At 40.3% G+C, this 15,015-nt stretch overlaps 1 protein-coding gene across 1 annotated transcript in view; it reads left to right on the top strand.

The window, feature by feature from the left end:
* Positions 1 to 15,015, top strand: part of GIPC2 (GIPC PDZ domain containing family member 2) — a 95,669-nt gene that overhangs the window by 34,980 nt on the left and 45,674 nt on the right. The window contains exon 3 of the mRNA XM_068966298.1: positions 2,916 to 3,096. Within this exon, the coding sequence (XP_068822399.1) occupies positions 2,916 to 3,096 (181 nt within the window). The remainder of the gene's footprint in view (positions 1 to 2,915; positions 3,097 to 15,015) is intronic.

The following is a 15,015-nucleotide window of genomic DNA, read 5'->3' as shown; positions in this document are numbered from 1 at the left end:
TGCTCACCATGAGGGCAAGATCAGCTCAAACAACCTTGAATGAATGCTTGAGACTTTGAGGATGGTAGAGTGCCATCCTAGAGTTCTGATATGTGATGAGAAGATAGAGTTTGGTAATTATATGGGATGAATTGATAGAAGTTAATATAATAATGATCTGAAATATTTGGGAACTTCTAAGTTTAATAATATTATAAATCTTATCTTCTAAAAAATATTTAAAGTTGTCTTTACATTTTGTAGCATCAAACTCTAAAGCCTGGTGACAGAAAGTTCCAAGTGTTATAGAGAATGATATTAAGTGACTCAGTAAATATAAATATAGAATTAATACCTCTTTTTTCTTTGAAGTCCTTTATGCCTGAGTAGCACTTTTAGCAATATTTTTAACCCCTATCAAGTTATGGTATGCTTATTAAAGTATAATAGATTACAGAAGCTTGTCTCAGTTGCTACCTCATTCTTTATTCTATACTTAGGAAGTTGGGGTTCAGGTATCCCATATAGTATATCATCAGTGTCTCCCACTTTGCTTCTACATATGATTCACCTTATGATACCCTTCTCCAAGTTTCTTATGTTGGTTTTCCTCTCTCTTCATCCCAGATTCTTATCTGCTAGTTCTGATGATTACCTATGCTTTGATTTTTCTCTTGCTCACCTGGATTCTCACCTTGCTGCCTGCTGACTTCTGGTAATTGTCTTTCTACTCTCTGGACACTGATCTGGCTACCTGTGGCTACTCATAGGCTCTGGTTACCCTATATTCTGTTACTCCACCCTTTAATTTACTGGTTTGATTCATAGCTGTCTTTAAAGTCTTTCAGTTTTTTTATAATGCTTATTTTGTAAATAAAACAACAACAATAAGTCTTAAAAATGAAAAATATGTGGAGCTGAAATTTGTATAATATAGGTCATCAAAGGAAAAATGGGTTCAGAATGTATCAAGAAATAAATTAGAATAAAAATTAAGAATGAGTTATAGATTTTCACATTCTCTAATGATTTAGAAGTGGTTAGATGACAAAATATTAATTTTTTTCTTTGTTTCTTAAGCTCTAGTCTTTAGTTTTACTTATGTTTCTATGACAGTTTAGAAACTCCAATTGTACTGAGTGGTACCATGTGTTGTGGTTACCCTTGTTTGTTTCTGTAGCTTGTAAGTTTAATATGGATTTACTAAAAAAAATATTGTCAGAGTATTAAATTTATAGGTTTTTTGCTTTATAATTACTTGCAATGATAATAATTTCCACTTGAACTGGCATTATTGTATCATTTGCATAAAGCATTTTAACAGTTATTAAAATGAACATAGCCATGTTCTTAAAATTGGGTGATAAAAAAGAAACCTACTTAAGACTTGGTATATTGTAATAAAGTTTAAAAATTAAAAATGACTAGCCTTCCTAGGTTAGTATTCTACAACTTGTTTTTTCTTGTGACAATATTATGGAGATGCTAGGGTACATGGGATCAGTTTTTCTCTTAACTCTTGGACACAAGGATCAATCCCCTACTGACTCAGAAGATGTTATTCCACCTGATTAAAATGCAGAATACACACAGATCTATTACACAGTAACAGCAGCCCCTAATAATTCTATTGGGTCATTCTCAAAAAGGATTTGTGATGCCCAAGGCAGATTGTGGCCTGCATTTTGCCATGTTCTTCAATGCTGTTGAAGAATTTGTATATCTTCTGCTGGGTTGTTACCTGTGCAGAGTTTTCTGGAAGTTCTTGTCCCTAAAATTCTTTCAGAAATTCTTAGTATTATCTTAGAGAGTTTTACATCTCATTTTGAAAGTCTGCACTATTGATGTATTGTTTCCATACCTGTGATAGGAGGGAATGGTAACCTGCTTCGGTATTCTTGCGTGGAGAATCCCATGGACAGAGGAGCCTGGTGGGCTCCAGTCCACAGGGTCATAAAGAGTCAACAGGACTGAAGTGACTTAGCACACATGCACATACCTATGATAGAGTTAGGAAATACCAATTTGACATTTCTACTTGGGTCCTAAGTTCTCCTCACTTGAACTATATAAATAAAAGTGATATGTAGATGAAAATCCTTCTCATTGGCTCCCCAGTGGTGACTACACCTATCTACTACATATCAATTTTCTTGGTTAAGGTTATACTAATTCTTGTCTTGCCTTTGTAACTAAACTTTAAAGAATGTAGTCAATAGAAAAAGCTCAAGCTGTATTCTGATGTAATGTGCCTTAGTGATTGAGCAACAACAGTAACAATGGGTCTCATGTTGAAACGATTCAACAGTTTTCGGTAGGTATTGTGCTAGGCATGGAGCATGCAATGGTGAATAAGAGCATCTCTATCCCCAAGGATATTACAGTTCAGTAGTGGAGTTTGTTGTTGTTTAGTTGCTAAGCCATGTCTAACCCTTTTGCCAGCCTATGGATTGTAACCCTTCAAGCTCCTCTGTCCATGGGAAAGTGGAGACCGACAAGAAAATGGAAAGTTGCACTGTGGTCTGTTGAACTTGGCAAGTTGCTTGATCTTCCTGATCTAAGACATGAGACTCTCATAAAGGTTGTTAAATGAGATCGTGAATGTAAAGTGCTTAGCTTCGAGCTCAGCACATGTAGCAGAAAGTACTATAGAGGCATGAGATTAGGCACCTTGCCTAATCTTGGAGGAATGGCTGGCAGTTGTCAGGAAAAGCTGCTAGCGGAGCTGGTGACCTGATGGAGCTGAATTCTGAATGATAAAAAAGAATGTTTGGGAGCAGGATGCCTGTCTTTGTTGTTTGGTCTTCTCTGTCTTTAACTGAACATTAAACTGCATGGATGGGTTTTAGTCAATATATTATACATAATGTCTTAAGAGCTGGAAAAGTAGTGTTACATGTTGTGATTTTTTATTATTACCCTTAATTTTCTTTCAGAGAATTAAAGATGGCAGCATAATTGATTCAGTTAAAACAATCTGTGTGGGGGATCACATTGAAGCTATCAATGGAGAAAATATCGTTGGGTGGCGTCACTTTGATGTTGCTAAGAAGTTAAAGGAACTAAAAAAAGAGGAACTCTTTACCTTGACATTAATAGAGCCTAAGAAGGCCTTCGGTAAGTCATTTTGGCTTATCTCTCTCAGGGAAATGAGTACTGTGATATGGTGTCATGTGCTTTTGGATATCAGTTAAGAACATAGGAAATGATAGACAACTGTACTTATAAGGAAAACAAACATAAAAGGAGAAAAAAATTGCTTAGAAGAACATTCTCTTAAAAGGGCATTTGGAGTTATAAAGTCTAATGTCTAGTGACTATGAGTTTGTTCCAAGCTCGAAGAACAGCACACTGCATTGATTGATCTTGCTGAGCAGGGAGATGTTTGACTGAGCTCTCTAAACAGTAGTAACTGTCATTCAAGGACCTCAGTAGCAGAAACTGTAGTTACACATAGAATTGGTATTTAAAGTAGCTATCTAGTCTATTTTAAAGACTTCCTTCAATACTTTTCCTTCACTGGCATTTTGAACTTGGCAGCGTGGAATGGTAGGGAACTGCTTCTGCTTTGGTGTGGCATCTGTACTTGCTTGGTGTTAGCCATGGCAGCTGTGTTCCAACTGTTGTTCAAACCCCCAGGGCCATCTCATCTACAGGAAAATGTGCCAGCCTCTCTCTCTCACTACCCTTAATCACAGCACTATTTTAATGAGCCAAATGATGGCCTAGTGTTCATCAGTGTTAAAATATCTTCAGCAGAATCATCCTAGGCCTGCCCTTACTCATCCATGACTCCACCTACCTTAGGTTCTTTCGTCTATCACACAACATAAAGATTCCTTATAGTTTGTTTCCAATGTCTAGTTTCTCAGGGCAGTTAATGACAGTGATGAGAGAATGTGGCAGGTCTGGGCAATTATATTTCCCCACCCTTAACAAGTAAGGGGCAGATCCTAGCCATATGAAATTTAAAAATGTCTCTGGCTTCCAAGTGATTCTGTGCCATGTAATAGAAATGTGGTATAGGTGGCCTTGCTTGTGGGAGACAGAGTTCCAAGAAGATGTCAGAAAAGGATGTCTTATGCCCTTGCTGCTCCTGGAGAGGCCATTCTAGGAACTACTGCTGCAGATACCATGATTCTACATGGTGTATTATAGCATCTGAGCTCACTTACCACAGAGGAAGGTGGGCCAGCACTCAGATTTCCATCTAGCAGCTCCCTTTTTTCGTTTTTTTTTTTTTTTTTTATTTAAGAAAACCTTTTATTTTGTATTGGAGTATAGCCAATTAACAATGTTGTGATAGTTTCAGGTGGACAGCAACAGGACTCAGCCATACATATACACGTATCTATTCTCCCCCAAACTCCTCTCGCATCTGGGCTGCCACATAACATTGAGCAGAGTTCTCTGTGCTATACAGTAGGTCCTTGTTGGCTATCCAGTTTAAATACAGCACTGTGTACATGTTGATCCCAAACTCCCTAACTATTTCTCCCCCCAATCCTTTCCCCTGACAATTATAACTTTGTTTTATAAGTCTGTTTTTGTTTTGTAAATAACGTCATTTGTATAATTTCTTTTTAGATTCTGCATATAAGGGATGTCATATGATATTTCCCTTTCTCTGACTTACTTCACTAAGTGTGACAGTTTCTAGGTCCATCCATGTTGCTGCAAATGACATTATTTCATTCTTTTTAATGGTTGGGTAATATTTCATTGTATATATGTACCATATCTTTATTCATTCCTCTGTTGATGGACATTTAGGTTGCTTCCATGTCTTGGCTATTGTAAACAATGTTAGCAGCTCCTTTTGAAATGGCTTTGTTTAGTAACGAGCTTCCCAGACATCTTAGCATATAGAATGATAGGACATAAGCAGTTTGAGATAAATAGTATTTGATTTAGGTTCTTTGTAAATCTAAGTTTTTCTCTTAGAACAATTCAAGTAATATAGCTTCTTTCTACATTTATCTCTACCACATAATCTATTTTCCAGAGTTAATCTCTTCCTATTTTTCCTTGTCTGCATATAAATTTTGTGGTCCCTGTGTTTTTTGTAGAGAGTTGCTGATACACCTTAAGTTGGATGTTAGGCTGATAATAGTCTTGGATGTTACAGAGGTCATTGTATTTAGCTATTCCTGCTCCATGATTTGGAGAAGGCAATGGCACCCCACTCAAGTACTCTTGCCTGGAAAATCCCATGGATGGAGGAGCCTGGTAGGCTGCAGTCCATGGGGTCGCTAAGAGTCAGATATGACCGAGCAACGTCACTTTCACTTTTCACTTTCATGAATTGGAGAAGGAAATGGCAACCCACTCCAGTGTTCTTGCCTGGAGAATCCCAGGGACGGGGGAGCCTGGTGGGCTGCTGTCTATGGGGTCGCACAGAGTCGGATACGACTGAAGTGACTTAGCAGCAGCAGCAGCTCCATGATTAGAGTTTTCCTTCAATATTTGAGACACATGTGTAGATAGTTGGTGTACTTCACTGCCTTACATGCCTGCAGTGGCTGAACCTGGTCTTTGCTTCATGTGAATTCCATGGACAAATTTGAAAAGGACAATGAATAGGTTTTTCCTAATGAGGTTACGTTATTTTGGCAGCTCACATTCTGGTGATAAAGGTTCAGGTACCTAGAGATTGATTTGGGAGCAGTAACAAGTTTTTGTTTTCCAAGGTTTCAAAGGTAGCGTCACTCAATTTAACCCAAATTATATCTGCTGGTCTATATGCATTTTCCACTCTGTTGATTGATCTTTGCCTCTGGGCTCTAGCCTGGGGTCTTTTAGAATAGGACTTGTTTCTCTGCCTAGCTTTGAGCCCTTAATTTTGGTGCCTTTCTTTTTTGCCTCTTGGATAAAGGCAATTCGTTTGTTCCTCATCCTGTGACCTTTTTCCAGCACTTAGCTCTTTGCCAGGAAGGCAGTATACATCAGGAGGTACTTGGGGACAAGTTTTGGCCCAATTTTCTCCATCCCAATCTTATCTTTTGCTATGTTTCCTTCCCGCCTGTGTTTTTCTAGCATTTTCATTGATGGATTGATTCAAATTTAAAGTTCTTCATGATTCTCTGACTCTCTGTCATCTTGGATTCCTACCAGGAGAAAGGGCCAGTCTAGGTAAGGCAGAATTTTATAGCTTCAGCTAAGATGACCTAAGTCATTTCTGGGACTTTACCAAAAGCTGTCAGAAATAGCCACATACTCCATTATCTTGACGTTTTCCTACCAACTTCCCAACAGTTTAGCCGGGGAAGGCATGTGGACTGTGTCCCAAAATACAGGAGGGAATAATGTAGTCGGCAGCTATGTGCTTACACAGCTGATACGATGAGCACAACTTCTTAACCGTTGATGAGGGACTCCTTGCTGCCCACTCTATTTCCATATTTTACATTCACCACTACCAACACCCCACTTCTGGGGTCCGTATATGTGTCCAGATTCTTTGAGAGCTATACAATAAGCACTTTCTAATGTTAGGAAATGTCAGTTTTTGGAGAGACTATCAGTTCGGTCTCAGAAACAAAGACAGTTCAATCAAGTCTTGGAAAGGTAGGAACCAAGCCTGTTTCAGGGATGTATGAACCAGGAACCCTTCATGCTGCTGCTGCTGCTAAGTCGCTTCAGTCATGTCCACCTCTGTGCGACCCCAGAGATGGCAGCCCACCAGGCTCCCCTGTCCCTGGGATTCTCCAGACAAGAACCTTAGAGTGGGTTGCCATTTCCTTCTCCAAAGCATGTATCTTTAGGTTACTCCAATTAGGATTCAAATTTCTTGGAGGGGGAGTTTATTAGGTCATATGTCCATCTTGATAGTGGAGAAGGCAGGCTACCTAACTGACAGGTGAACAGTGAAGGGGAGGAAGTTTCTTTTTGGGTAGGAAAAGGCAGATTTCCATGCCTTTAAACCATTTCTTTAAGCTGTTACACATCTTTTAGGTAGAGAAGTGTTTGTTTTCTCTTGACTTTGATTCTAGCCATGCATGATGCTATCAGTCTGAGCGTATCAGAATGAGTCTGGAGAGAAACAGAATATTGTCAACTGGCTTTGGGTGTCCAGTCTTAAGGATTTTATTATTCCACTAAGTGTTGGGTTCTGTATAAATGGCTCTTTGGTACATGGCCATCTGGAGACCATGACAATATCAAGCTCTCTTTCAGAGAAGGGCTAAAACTCTTCTTGATGCTGGCCACCAAACTTGGAAGGGGCTTCACTCCATAGATTTGGACTGTACTCCTGGAAGATCCTTCATTTATATATCCCACAAATAATTTGAAAATCTGCTGTGTTCCAGGTACTCTGCTAGGCATGGCAGATACTAAGAAAGAAGACTTAACATATAGCTCCTGCCTTTTGAGGCACTCACAGTCTAGGAGGCTGTTATGGACGGAATTGTGTCCCCCTAATATTCGTATGTTGAAGTCCTAGTCTCCAGTACCTCAGAATGTGATTATATTTGGAGATAGGATCTCTAGTGTGGTGACTAAGTTAAAATGAGGTCATCAGAGTGGCCCCTGGTACAATATGACTGGTGTATTTATAAGAAGAGGAAATTTGGACATGGAGGTGCATAGAGGGAGAATACCATGTGAACATAAAGACAGCCAAATGGAAGCCAAGGAGATAGACCTCAGAAGAAAGTGACCCTGGCAATGGACTTCTAGCTTCCTTTACTGTAAGAAAGCAAGCTTTTGTTGTTTAAGATATGTGGTTTTTCATTGTGATAGTGCTGCGAAACAGGTGCAGAGGCCAATAAGCAAAAAAAAAGACAATATAGTGCAAGTTCTTTTACTATGGCAGTAGATCTTAGACTTCCTGACAATATAGAAGGTATAGGTAGGGTGTCTTAGCAGTTATTTGGCCCTGGGCAGATGGCAAGAACATACTGATATGTTTTCATTTAACAAATAATTGAGTAATTAGCATACAATGGTCTTAGGGTACAAGTTTGCTGGGGTAATAGTCATTGTTTATTGAGAGCCTCCTGTGTGTTCCATTACCACACTACATAAGTGGCATATCCATAAATAAGACCAGTTCTTGCCTTCAAGAAACTCATATTTAGTAGGAACAGGTAGATACAAAAAATTTCAATAAAGGATGTTAGAAGTGACAGAAGGTACTAGAGGTCTTAAAGATGGGATACATTAAACCAACCAAGGAGTTTAGGAAAAGCTTCCTGGAGAAGGAATTTGAGCTGAATCTTAAGAGGCTGACTCGGAGAACAAATTAGACAAGGCTGTCCCAGGAAGTAGGACTAGAATAAGCAATGTGCAGAATCACAGAGCAGTGTTGTATATCTCAGAATATGATGTTTGGGGGTGTGATTAGAATAGAGGTTCTAGTGGTGGTGTGGCAAGAGAAGAAGCTCAAGAGTCAGTGTGACCAAATTATTAAGGGCCTTATGAATGCAGCTAAAGAGTGGGCAGTGGAGAACCACTAGGGGGTTAGGCAGTGGAGAACCTTAATGAGACTTGGATTTTAGATAGATATTTTGGAGACTGTGTCAGAAGGTAGGGCATGATTTAGAGGTCAGGAAATCAATAAAGACTGTAGTGTTGAGAAGAAGAAAGATGAAATCCTGAATTAAGGCAGTACCAGTAGGTATGGAGATAAGAAATGGTTCCTTGGAATAGACAGTAGTATGCTGGAACCATTCATACCCATCTGTTTCAATTCCATGTTCAGTGGCATCAAGTTGGTTGCTTGAAACTGGCCCTGGGTGGGTGTTTACATCATGGAAATAGGCAAGTGCTGCAAGTCAGGGCTGCTGCTTCTTACTTTTTTTTAATTTGGAAGGTTGCTTGTTAAACATTTACCTGCATACCACTGAATATTTTTTGTTTGCACCAGGTCGTAGTTGAAGAATGCAGGATCTTCCATCTTCATTGTGGCAGTGGGATATGTAGTTGTAGCGTGTGGGGTCTAGTTCCCTGACCAGGGATCGAAGCCAGGGCCCCTGCATGGGAGCACCAATCACCATTGAATATTAAGAACGTAGAATTGGTAACCCATTGGATATAAAGATATAGGAAAAGAAATCGCAAATTGTGACTCACAGATGTGTGGATTGTGTGTTGCCATTCTTTGAGGGGAGGAAAACTGGAAAAGAAAGATTTGGGTGAGGAGACAGGGAAAAGAGATTGTACTTACAGTGCAATTTTGAGTCTTAAGAGTTTGAAATCTGTGGGGCAATTCAGTTGGCAATCTGTAAGAAGTAGGTGAGCATTTAGAATTGGGACCTACAGATGGGATTTCTGAGTAATTTGAAGCCATGGAAATAAAATCCAGTTACTCAGAGAAATAAGAGAAAAATGACAAGACCAAAGCTGTGGGCGAACCCTGCATTTAAGGACTAGAAAGAAGAGGCAGCACAGTGAGGAATGGCTGGACATGGAGAAACCAGTGTCTGGCTGGCCTTTACCCAAGCACTCAGGAGCAAGTCACTTGTCCCAAGAACAGATGTGCCATTGCAGTTTTCCTGACTTGGCTGTGGGGCTCTGAGGGAGGAATAATGGCTATTATTATAAAACATACCCTCAGAATCTCCTCTGCTGGTTTAAATCACTATTTTCAGCTAGTAGGTCTCAACCAGTGTGTTGAGAACACAAAATAGAATAGAATTGGAAATTTCATAGTGCTTTGTGCCTAGTAAGGTAAGTGTTTTGGTTTCAATTTTTCATATATGCATATATGTGTATTTCAGTCAGGTATGTATTTATGGGTCATGATATAATGTATATGGGCTTCCCTGGTGGTCTGCAATGCAGGAGTCCCCAGTTCGATCCCTGGGTTGGGAAGATCTCCCGGAGAGGGGATAGGCTACCCACTCCAGTATTCTTGGGTTTCCCTGGTGACTCAGACAGTAAAGAATCTGCCTGCAATGCAGGAAACCTGGGTTCAGTCCCTGGGTTGAGAAGATCCCCTGGAGGAGGGCATAGCAACCCACTCCAGTATTCTTTCCTGGAGAATCCCCATGGACAGAGGAGCCTGGGGGGCTACAGTCCATGAGGTTGCAAAGAGTCAGACATGACTGAGTGACTAAGCACACGCATGTGCGCGCACACACACTATAATATATATATATGTATATTTATTTATTTTTCACTTTGTATTACAGTAGCAACTGGTTTAAATGACTCCCTTGTTAAAACCTTGCAATTTAATGGGAAATCTTATTCATACCTAACATGGTTTCTCCTGGTCAGCTGCTTTCAGATCCAGATTTTTTTCCTTCTAGCTAGGAGCTGATGGCAGCCTTCCCAGTCCTTATCAAGTAGCGGCTGGAATGTCTCTAGTGGTAATTTTTTTTTTTTTTTAGGGCATAGCTCACTTACTTTCCTCTTTTGCCAGTGAAAAGGAACATGTCTCCACAATGAGCTCAACCCTCCAGAGTCTGCCCTATAAACCTAGGTTTCCCAAGGCTATGAAAATTCATTCTTCCATTTAACTGGCTTTAGGATCAGACTTGCTCAACTAGTTTATTTTCCTATGAGGTCTTTAATAAATATTATGAGACTTTGATTTAGTTTTATTTAGATGAGTCTCCACTTCACTTATCCTGAAGAATTTCTTTACTTTGTTATTGTTGCCCTTTATGGAAAGAGGTTTGTGGAAGGAGGTTTGAAATATTTCTGTGAAGTGTTTTGAAAAACAAAAAGGGAGTTGAAAGAATGTTTGCCTCCTAAAGCATTGATAGTCTTTGTTTTGAGGTTAGATTTTGTTACACATCTCTGGGCTCTGTCTTCTTTTAGAGACCTCATTTCTGTGCTGTGTGCCCATCAGAATAAGATGTTCAGTATGTGAAGTACGTCCGAGTCCTTTGAGTCATTCACAGCTGGAAAACTCGGACCTCATCTTTGTGATTCAGCCTAACGGATGTGTTCATTTTCAAGGACTAAGTCTATTTGCTATTAAGGGAAACTATGACTTTTTAGATAGACACTTCAAACATTTAAAAAATAATTTCTATTATTCATGGTATTTCGAGTGAACATTATTCAAGCAACAGTGCTTTCGGTACTTTTATATGTACTAAGGAATATGTTACTAAAGGGACATCAAAGTGTAAGTAGTTAAATCCATAGACTCTGCCACATCTGGGCTGTGTGTTAATATGACATTGGATGAATTAATCTTTCTGTGTTTTGGTTTCCTTCCACAAAAATAAAGATCACAGCATCAACAACATTGGGCTGCTGTGAGGATTAAATGATTAAACACATGAAAATAATCGTAGAATAGTCCCTGCTGCATAGAAGTGTTTGGTAAAAGTTAGCTGCTAGTATTACTGTTATTTTGAAGATATAGCCCTTTCTTTAAGGAGTGATTTTATTTTATTTTGAAAACTATTTATTTATTTATTTTGCTGCTCCAGCTCTTAGTTGCAACATGAGGGATCTTCGATCTTTGTTGCATTATGTGGGATATTTAGTTGCAGCCTGGGGGATCTAGTTCCCTGACCAGAGATTGAATCTGTGCCCCCTGCATTGGGAGCATGAAGTCTTAACCGCTGGACTGCCAGGGAAGTAAGGAGTAATTTTAGCAACAAAAGGAGCCCACATGAAGCAAGGAAAGCAAAGTGGGTGAGTTGATGATTAGCAAGTGTTTGTTGAAAGCTCTGGCCCTCTCCTGTATCCTGGAAGGACAGATGGTAAATCACATCTCATATCAAATAATGAAATATATCAGTATGTCATTGTCATAGCTGCCATTCACTTTCCTAAGTACTCTCTAAATTGGAAATAATTTAATCCTTACAACCATTCTAAAAGGTTAGGCAATCTGTCCAAGGTTTTAGAGCTGGCTAGTGAGGGAGGGAGGTAGGCTTCTAACCCTGCAACGAGCCTCCAGAGCCAGCTCCATAACACTTATTATGGATGAGTCAGCATGTTTTTATTCTCCTCAAGGAGCTTGCAATTTACATAAAGAGGCAAATACATTAACACTCAAGCAGTTCTACCAATAGCAGTCATAGTTACCATTTGAAGCAATACGGTGTAAAGAATAAGAGCATATTAGAAGCAATATGATATAATGAATAAGAGCATAGATTCTGAGCCAGACTGCTTGGGTTATATTCCTATCTCTGCTTACTTCTTATGTGATCTTGGACTACTTACTTATTCCCTTCTATGTCTGTCCGAAGTGAAGTGAAAGTGTTAGTCACTCAGTCTTGTCCAACTCTTTGTGACCTGCCAGGCTCCTCTGTCCATAGAGTTTTCCAGGCAAGAATACTGAGTGGGTTGCCATTTCCTTCGCCAGGGGATTTTCCCGACTCAGTGATTCAATACGAGTCTTCTGCATTGGCTGCTGCTGCTGCTAAGTCACTTCAGTCTTGTCTGACTCTGTGCGACCCCATAGACAGCAGCCCACCAGGCTCTGCTGTCCCTGGGATTCTCCAGGCAAGAACACTGGAGTGGGTTGCCATTTCCTTCTCCAATGCATGAAAGTGAAAAGTGAAAGTGAAGTCGCTCAGTCCTGTACGACTCTGAGCGACCCCAGGGACTGCAGCCCACCAGGCTCCTCCATCCATGGGATTTTCCAGGCACGAGTACTGGAGTGGGGCGTTATTGCCTTCTCTGTTCTGCATTGGAGATGGGTTCTTTTACCCCTGAGCCACTGCAGAAGCCCCTATGTCTGTTTACTTATCCATGTAGTGTTGTGGGGATTGAATGAGTCAATATATGTAAATCACTCACAATAATGCTTGACACACAGTGCTACATAAATGTTAGTCTTGCTACTAGGATTTCTACTATTCTGGCTTGACTTAATCCTTGTGTTGTTCCTATGAGGGTTTTCCAGATAAGTAAACTGAAGCTTTGGGCAGTTTAATACCTCCTGGAGGTCATTTAGTGCAAGTAGAATACTCCATTCCTGTTTGCTCCTGAGGCTTCTGTTCTTAACATTATGTGTTACTGTCTGTTAGAGAATGGTGCTAATGGTGGTGGTTTAGTTGCTAAGTTGTGTCCAACACTTGTCACTCCAGGGACTTTAGCCCATCAGGCTCTTCTATCCATGGGATTTCCCAGGCAAGAATATTGGAATGGGTTGCCATTTCCTTCTCCAGGGAATCTTCTCAACCCAGGGACTGAACCTGAGTCTCCTGCATTGCAGTTGGATTCTTGACTGACTGAGCCACCAGAAAAGCCCCTTTCTTAGAAGATAATGCAAACCATATGATCTATATGCTGTAATACAGACTTAAACAAAGCATAGTTCAGCTGAGAGCTGATATGTCCATGATTGGGAATGGTCCTGAGGCTGAGAGTGAGGGAGACTGGGAGACGTGGTAAGATTGGGAAAGAATTTCCTTAAACGAATAAGCCATGGGACAGATAGCTTTAGCATGTCCCAACAGTATCAAAGACCAGTGTCCCAGTTGAGTTCAGTAGCTCAGTCATGTCTGACTCTTTGCGACTCCATGGACTACAGCACACCAGGCTTGCTTGTCCATCACCAACTCCTGTAGCTTATTCAAACTCATGTCCATTGAGTTAGTGATGCCATCCAACCATCTCCTGTCATCCTCTTTTCCTCCCCACTTCAATTTTTCCCAGCACTAGGGTCTTTTCAAATGAGTCAGTTCTTCACATCAGGTGGCCAGAGTATTGGAGTTTTAGCTTCAGCATCAGTCCTTCAGTGAATATTTAGGACTGATTTCCTTTAGGATGGACTGGTTGGATTTCCTTGCAGTCCAAGGAACTCTCAAGAGTCTCCTCCAACACCACAGTTCAAAAGCATCCATTCTTCAGTGCTCAGCTTTCTTTATAGTCCAACTCTCACATCCATACATGACTACTGGAAAAACCATAGCCTTGACTAGACTGACCTTTTTTGGCAAAGTAATGTCTCTGCTTTTTAATATACTATCTAGGTTGGTCATAATTTTTCTTCCAAGGAGCAAACATCTTTTAATTTCATGGCTGAAGTCACCATCTGCAGTGATTTTGGAGCCCCCCACAATAAAGTCTGTCACTGTTTACATTGTTTCCCCATCTATTTCCCATGAAGTGATGGGACCAGATGCCATGATCTTTGTTTTCTGAATGTTGAATTTTAAGCCAAATTTTCACTTTCCTCTTTCACTTTCATTAAGAGGCCCTTTAGTTCTTCTTTATTTTCTGCCATAAGGGTTGTGTCATTTGCATATCTGAGGTTATTTGTAGTTCTCCCAGCAATCTTGATTCCAGCTTGTGCTTCATCCAGCCCAGCATTTCTCATGATGTGCTCTGCATATAAGTTAAGTAAGCAGGGTGACAAAATACAGCCTTGATGTACTCCTTTCTCGATTTGGAACCAGTCTGTTTTTCCAAGTCCAGTTCTAACTCTTGCTTCTTGACCTGTATACAGATTTCTCAGAAGGCGGGTAAGGTGGTCTGATATTCCCATCTGTTTAAGAATTTTCCACAGTTTGTTGTGATCCACACAGTCAAAGACTTTGGCGTAATCAATAAAGCAGAAGTAGATGTTTTTCTGGAATTCTCTTGCTTTTTTGATGACCCAGTGGATGTTGGCAGTTTGATCTCTGGTTCCTTTGCCTTTTCTAAATCCAGCTTGAACTTCTGGAAGTTCACAGTTCACATACTGTTGAAGCCTGGCTTGGAGAATTTTGAGCATTACTTTGCTAGCGTGTGAAACTCTAAGATGGTGAAGTAGAAGGACATATGTTCATTTTCTCCTGTAAGTACTCCAAAATTACCAGCATCTCATTCCCATGCCACTCCCCATGAGAGGTGATAGAACTCCTGATAGAGTTGCAAAGGGAATTCAGAGCTGTAAAAGCTGTCTCCTTGCAATCTGAGGTTAAAGAGTGTCTGTGCCCTGGGCATGGACCTATTGACTTGGACCTTGAGATTTAGGGTCACATCTGTGTTGGACTGAGCACCACATCAGCCTTTTGGATCCTGAGAGGGGGAGACTCCAAAGCAAAACCAAGACTCAGTTTCTCACCAAGATTGTAAAGTGAGGGGCTCCTAGTCAGATTCCATCTGATATTCTTTTCTCCAGAATTGTGG

The sequence above is a fragment of the Capricornis sumatraensis genome, chromosome 2, assembly GCF_032405125.1.
Source record: "Capricornis sumatraensis isolate serow.1 chromosome 2, serow.2, whole genome shotgun sequence".
Taxonomy (NCBI): Eukaryota; Metazoa; Chordata; class Mammalia; order Artiodactyla; family Bovidae; genus Capricornis; species Capricornis sumatraensis.
The sequence above is the reverse complement of the archived record's forward strand: the minus strand, read 5'-3'. Positions and strand labels throughout refer to the sequence as shown.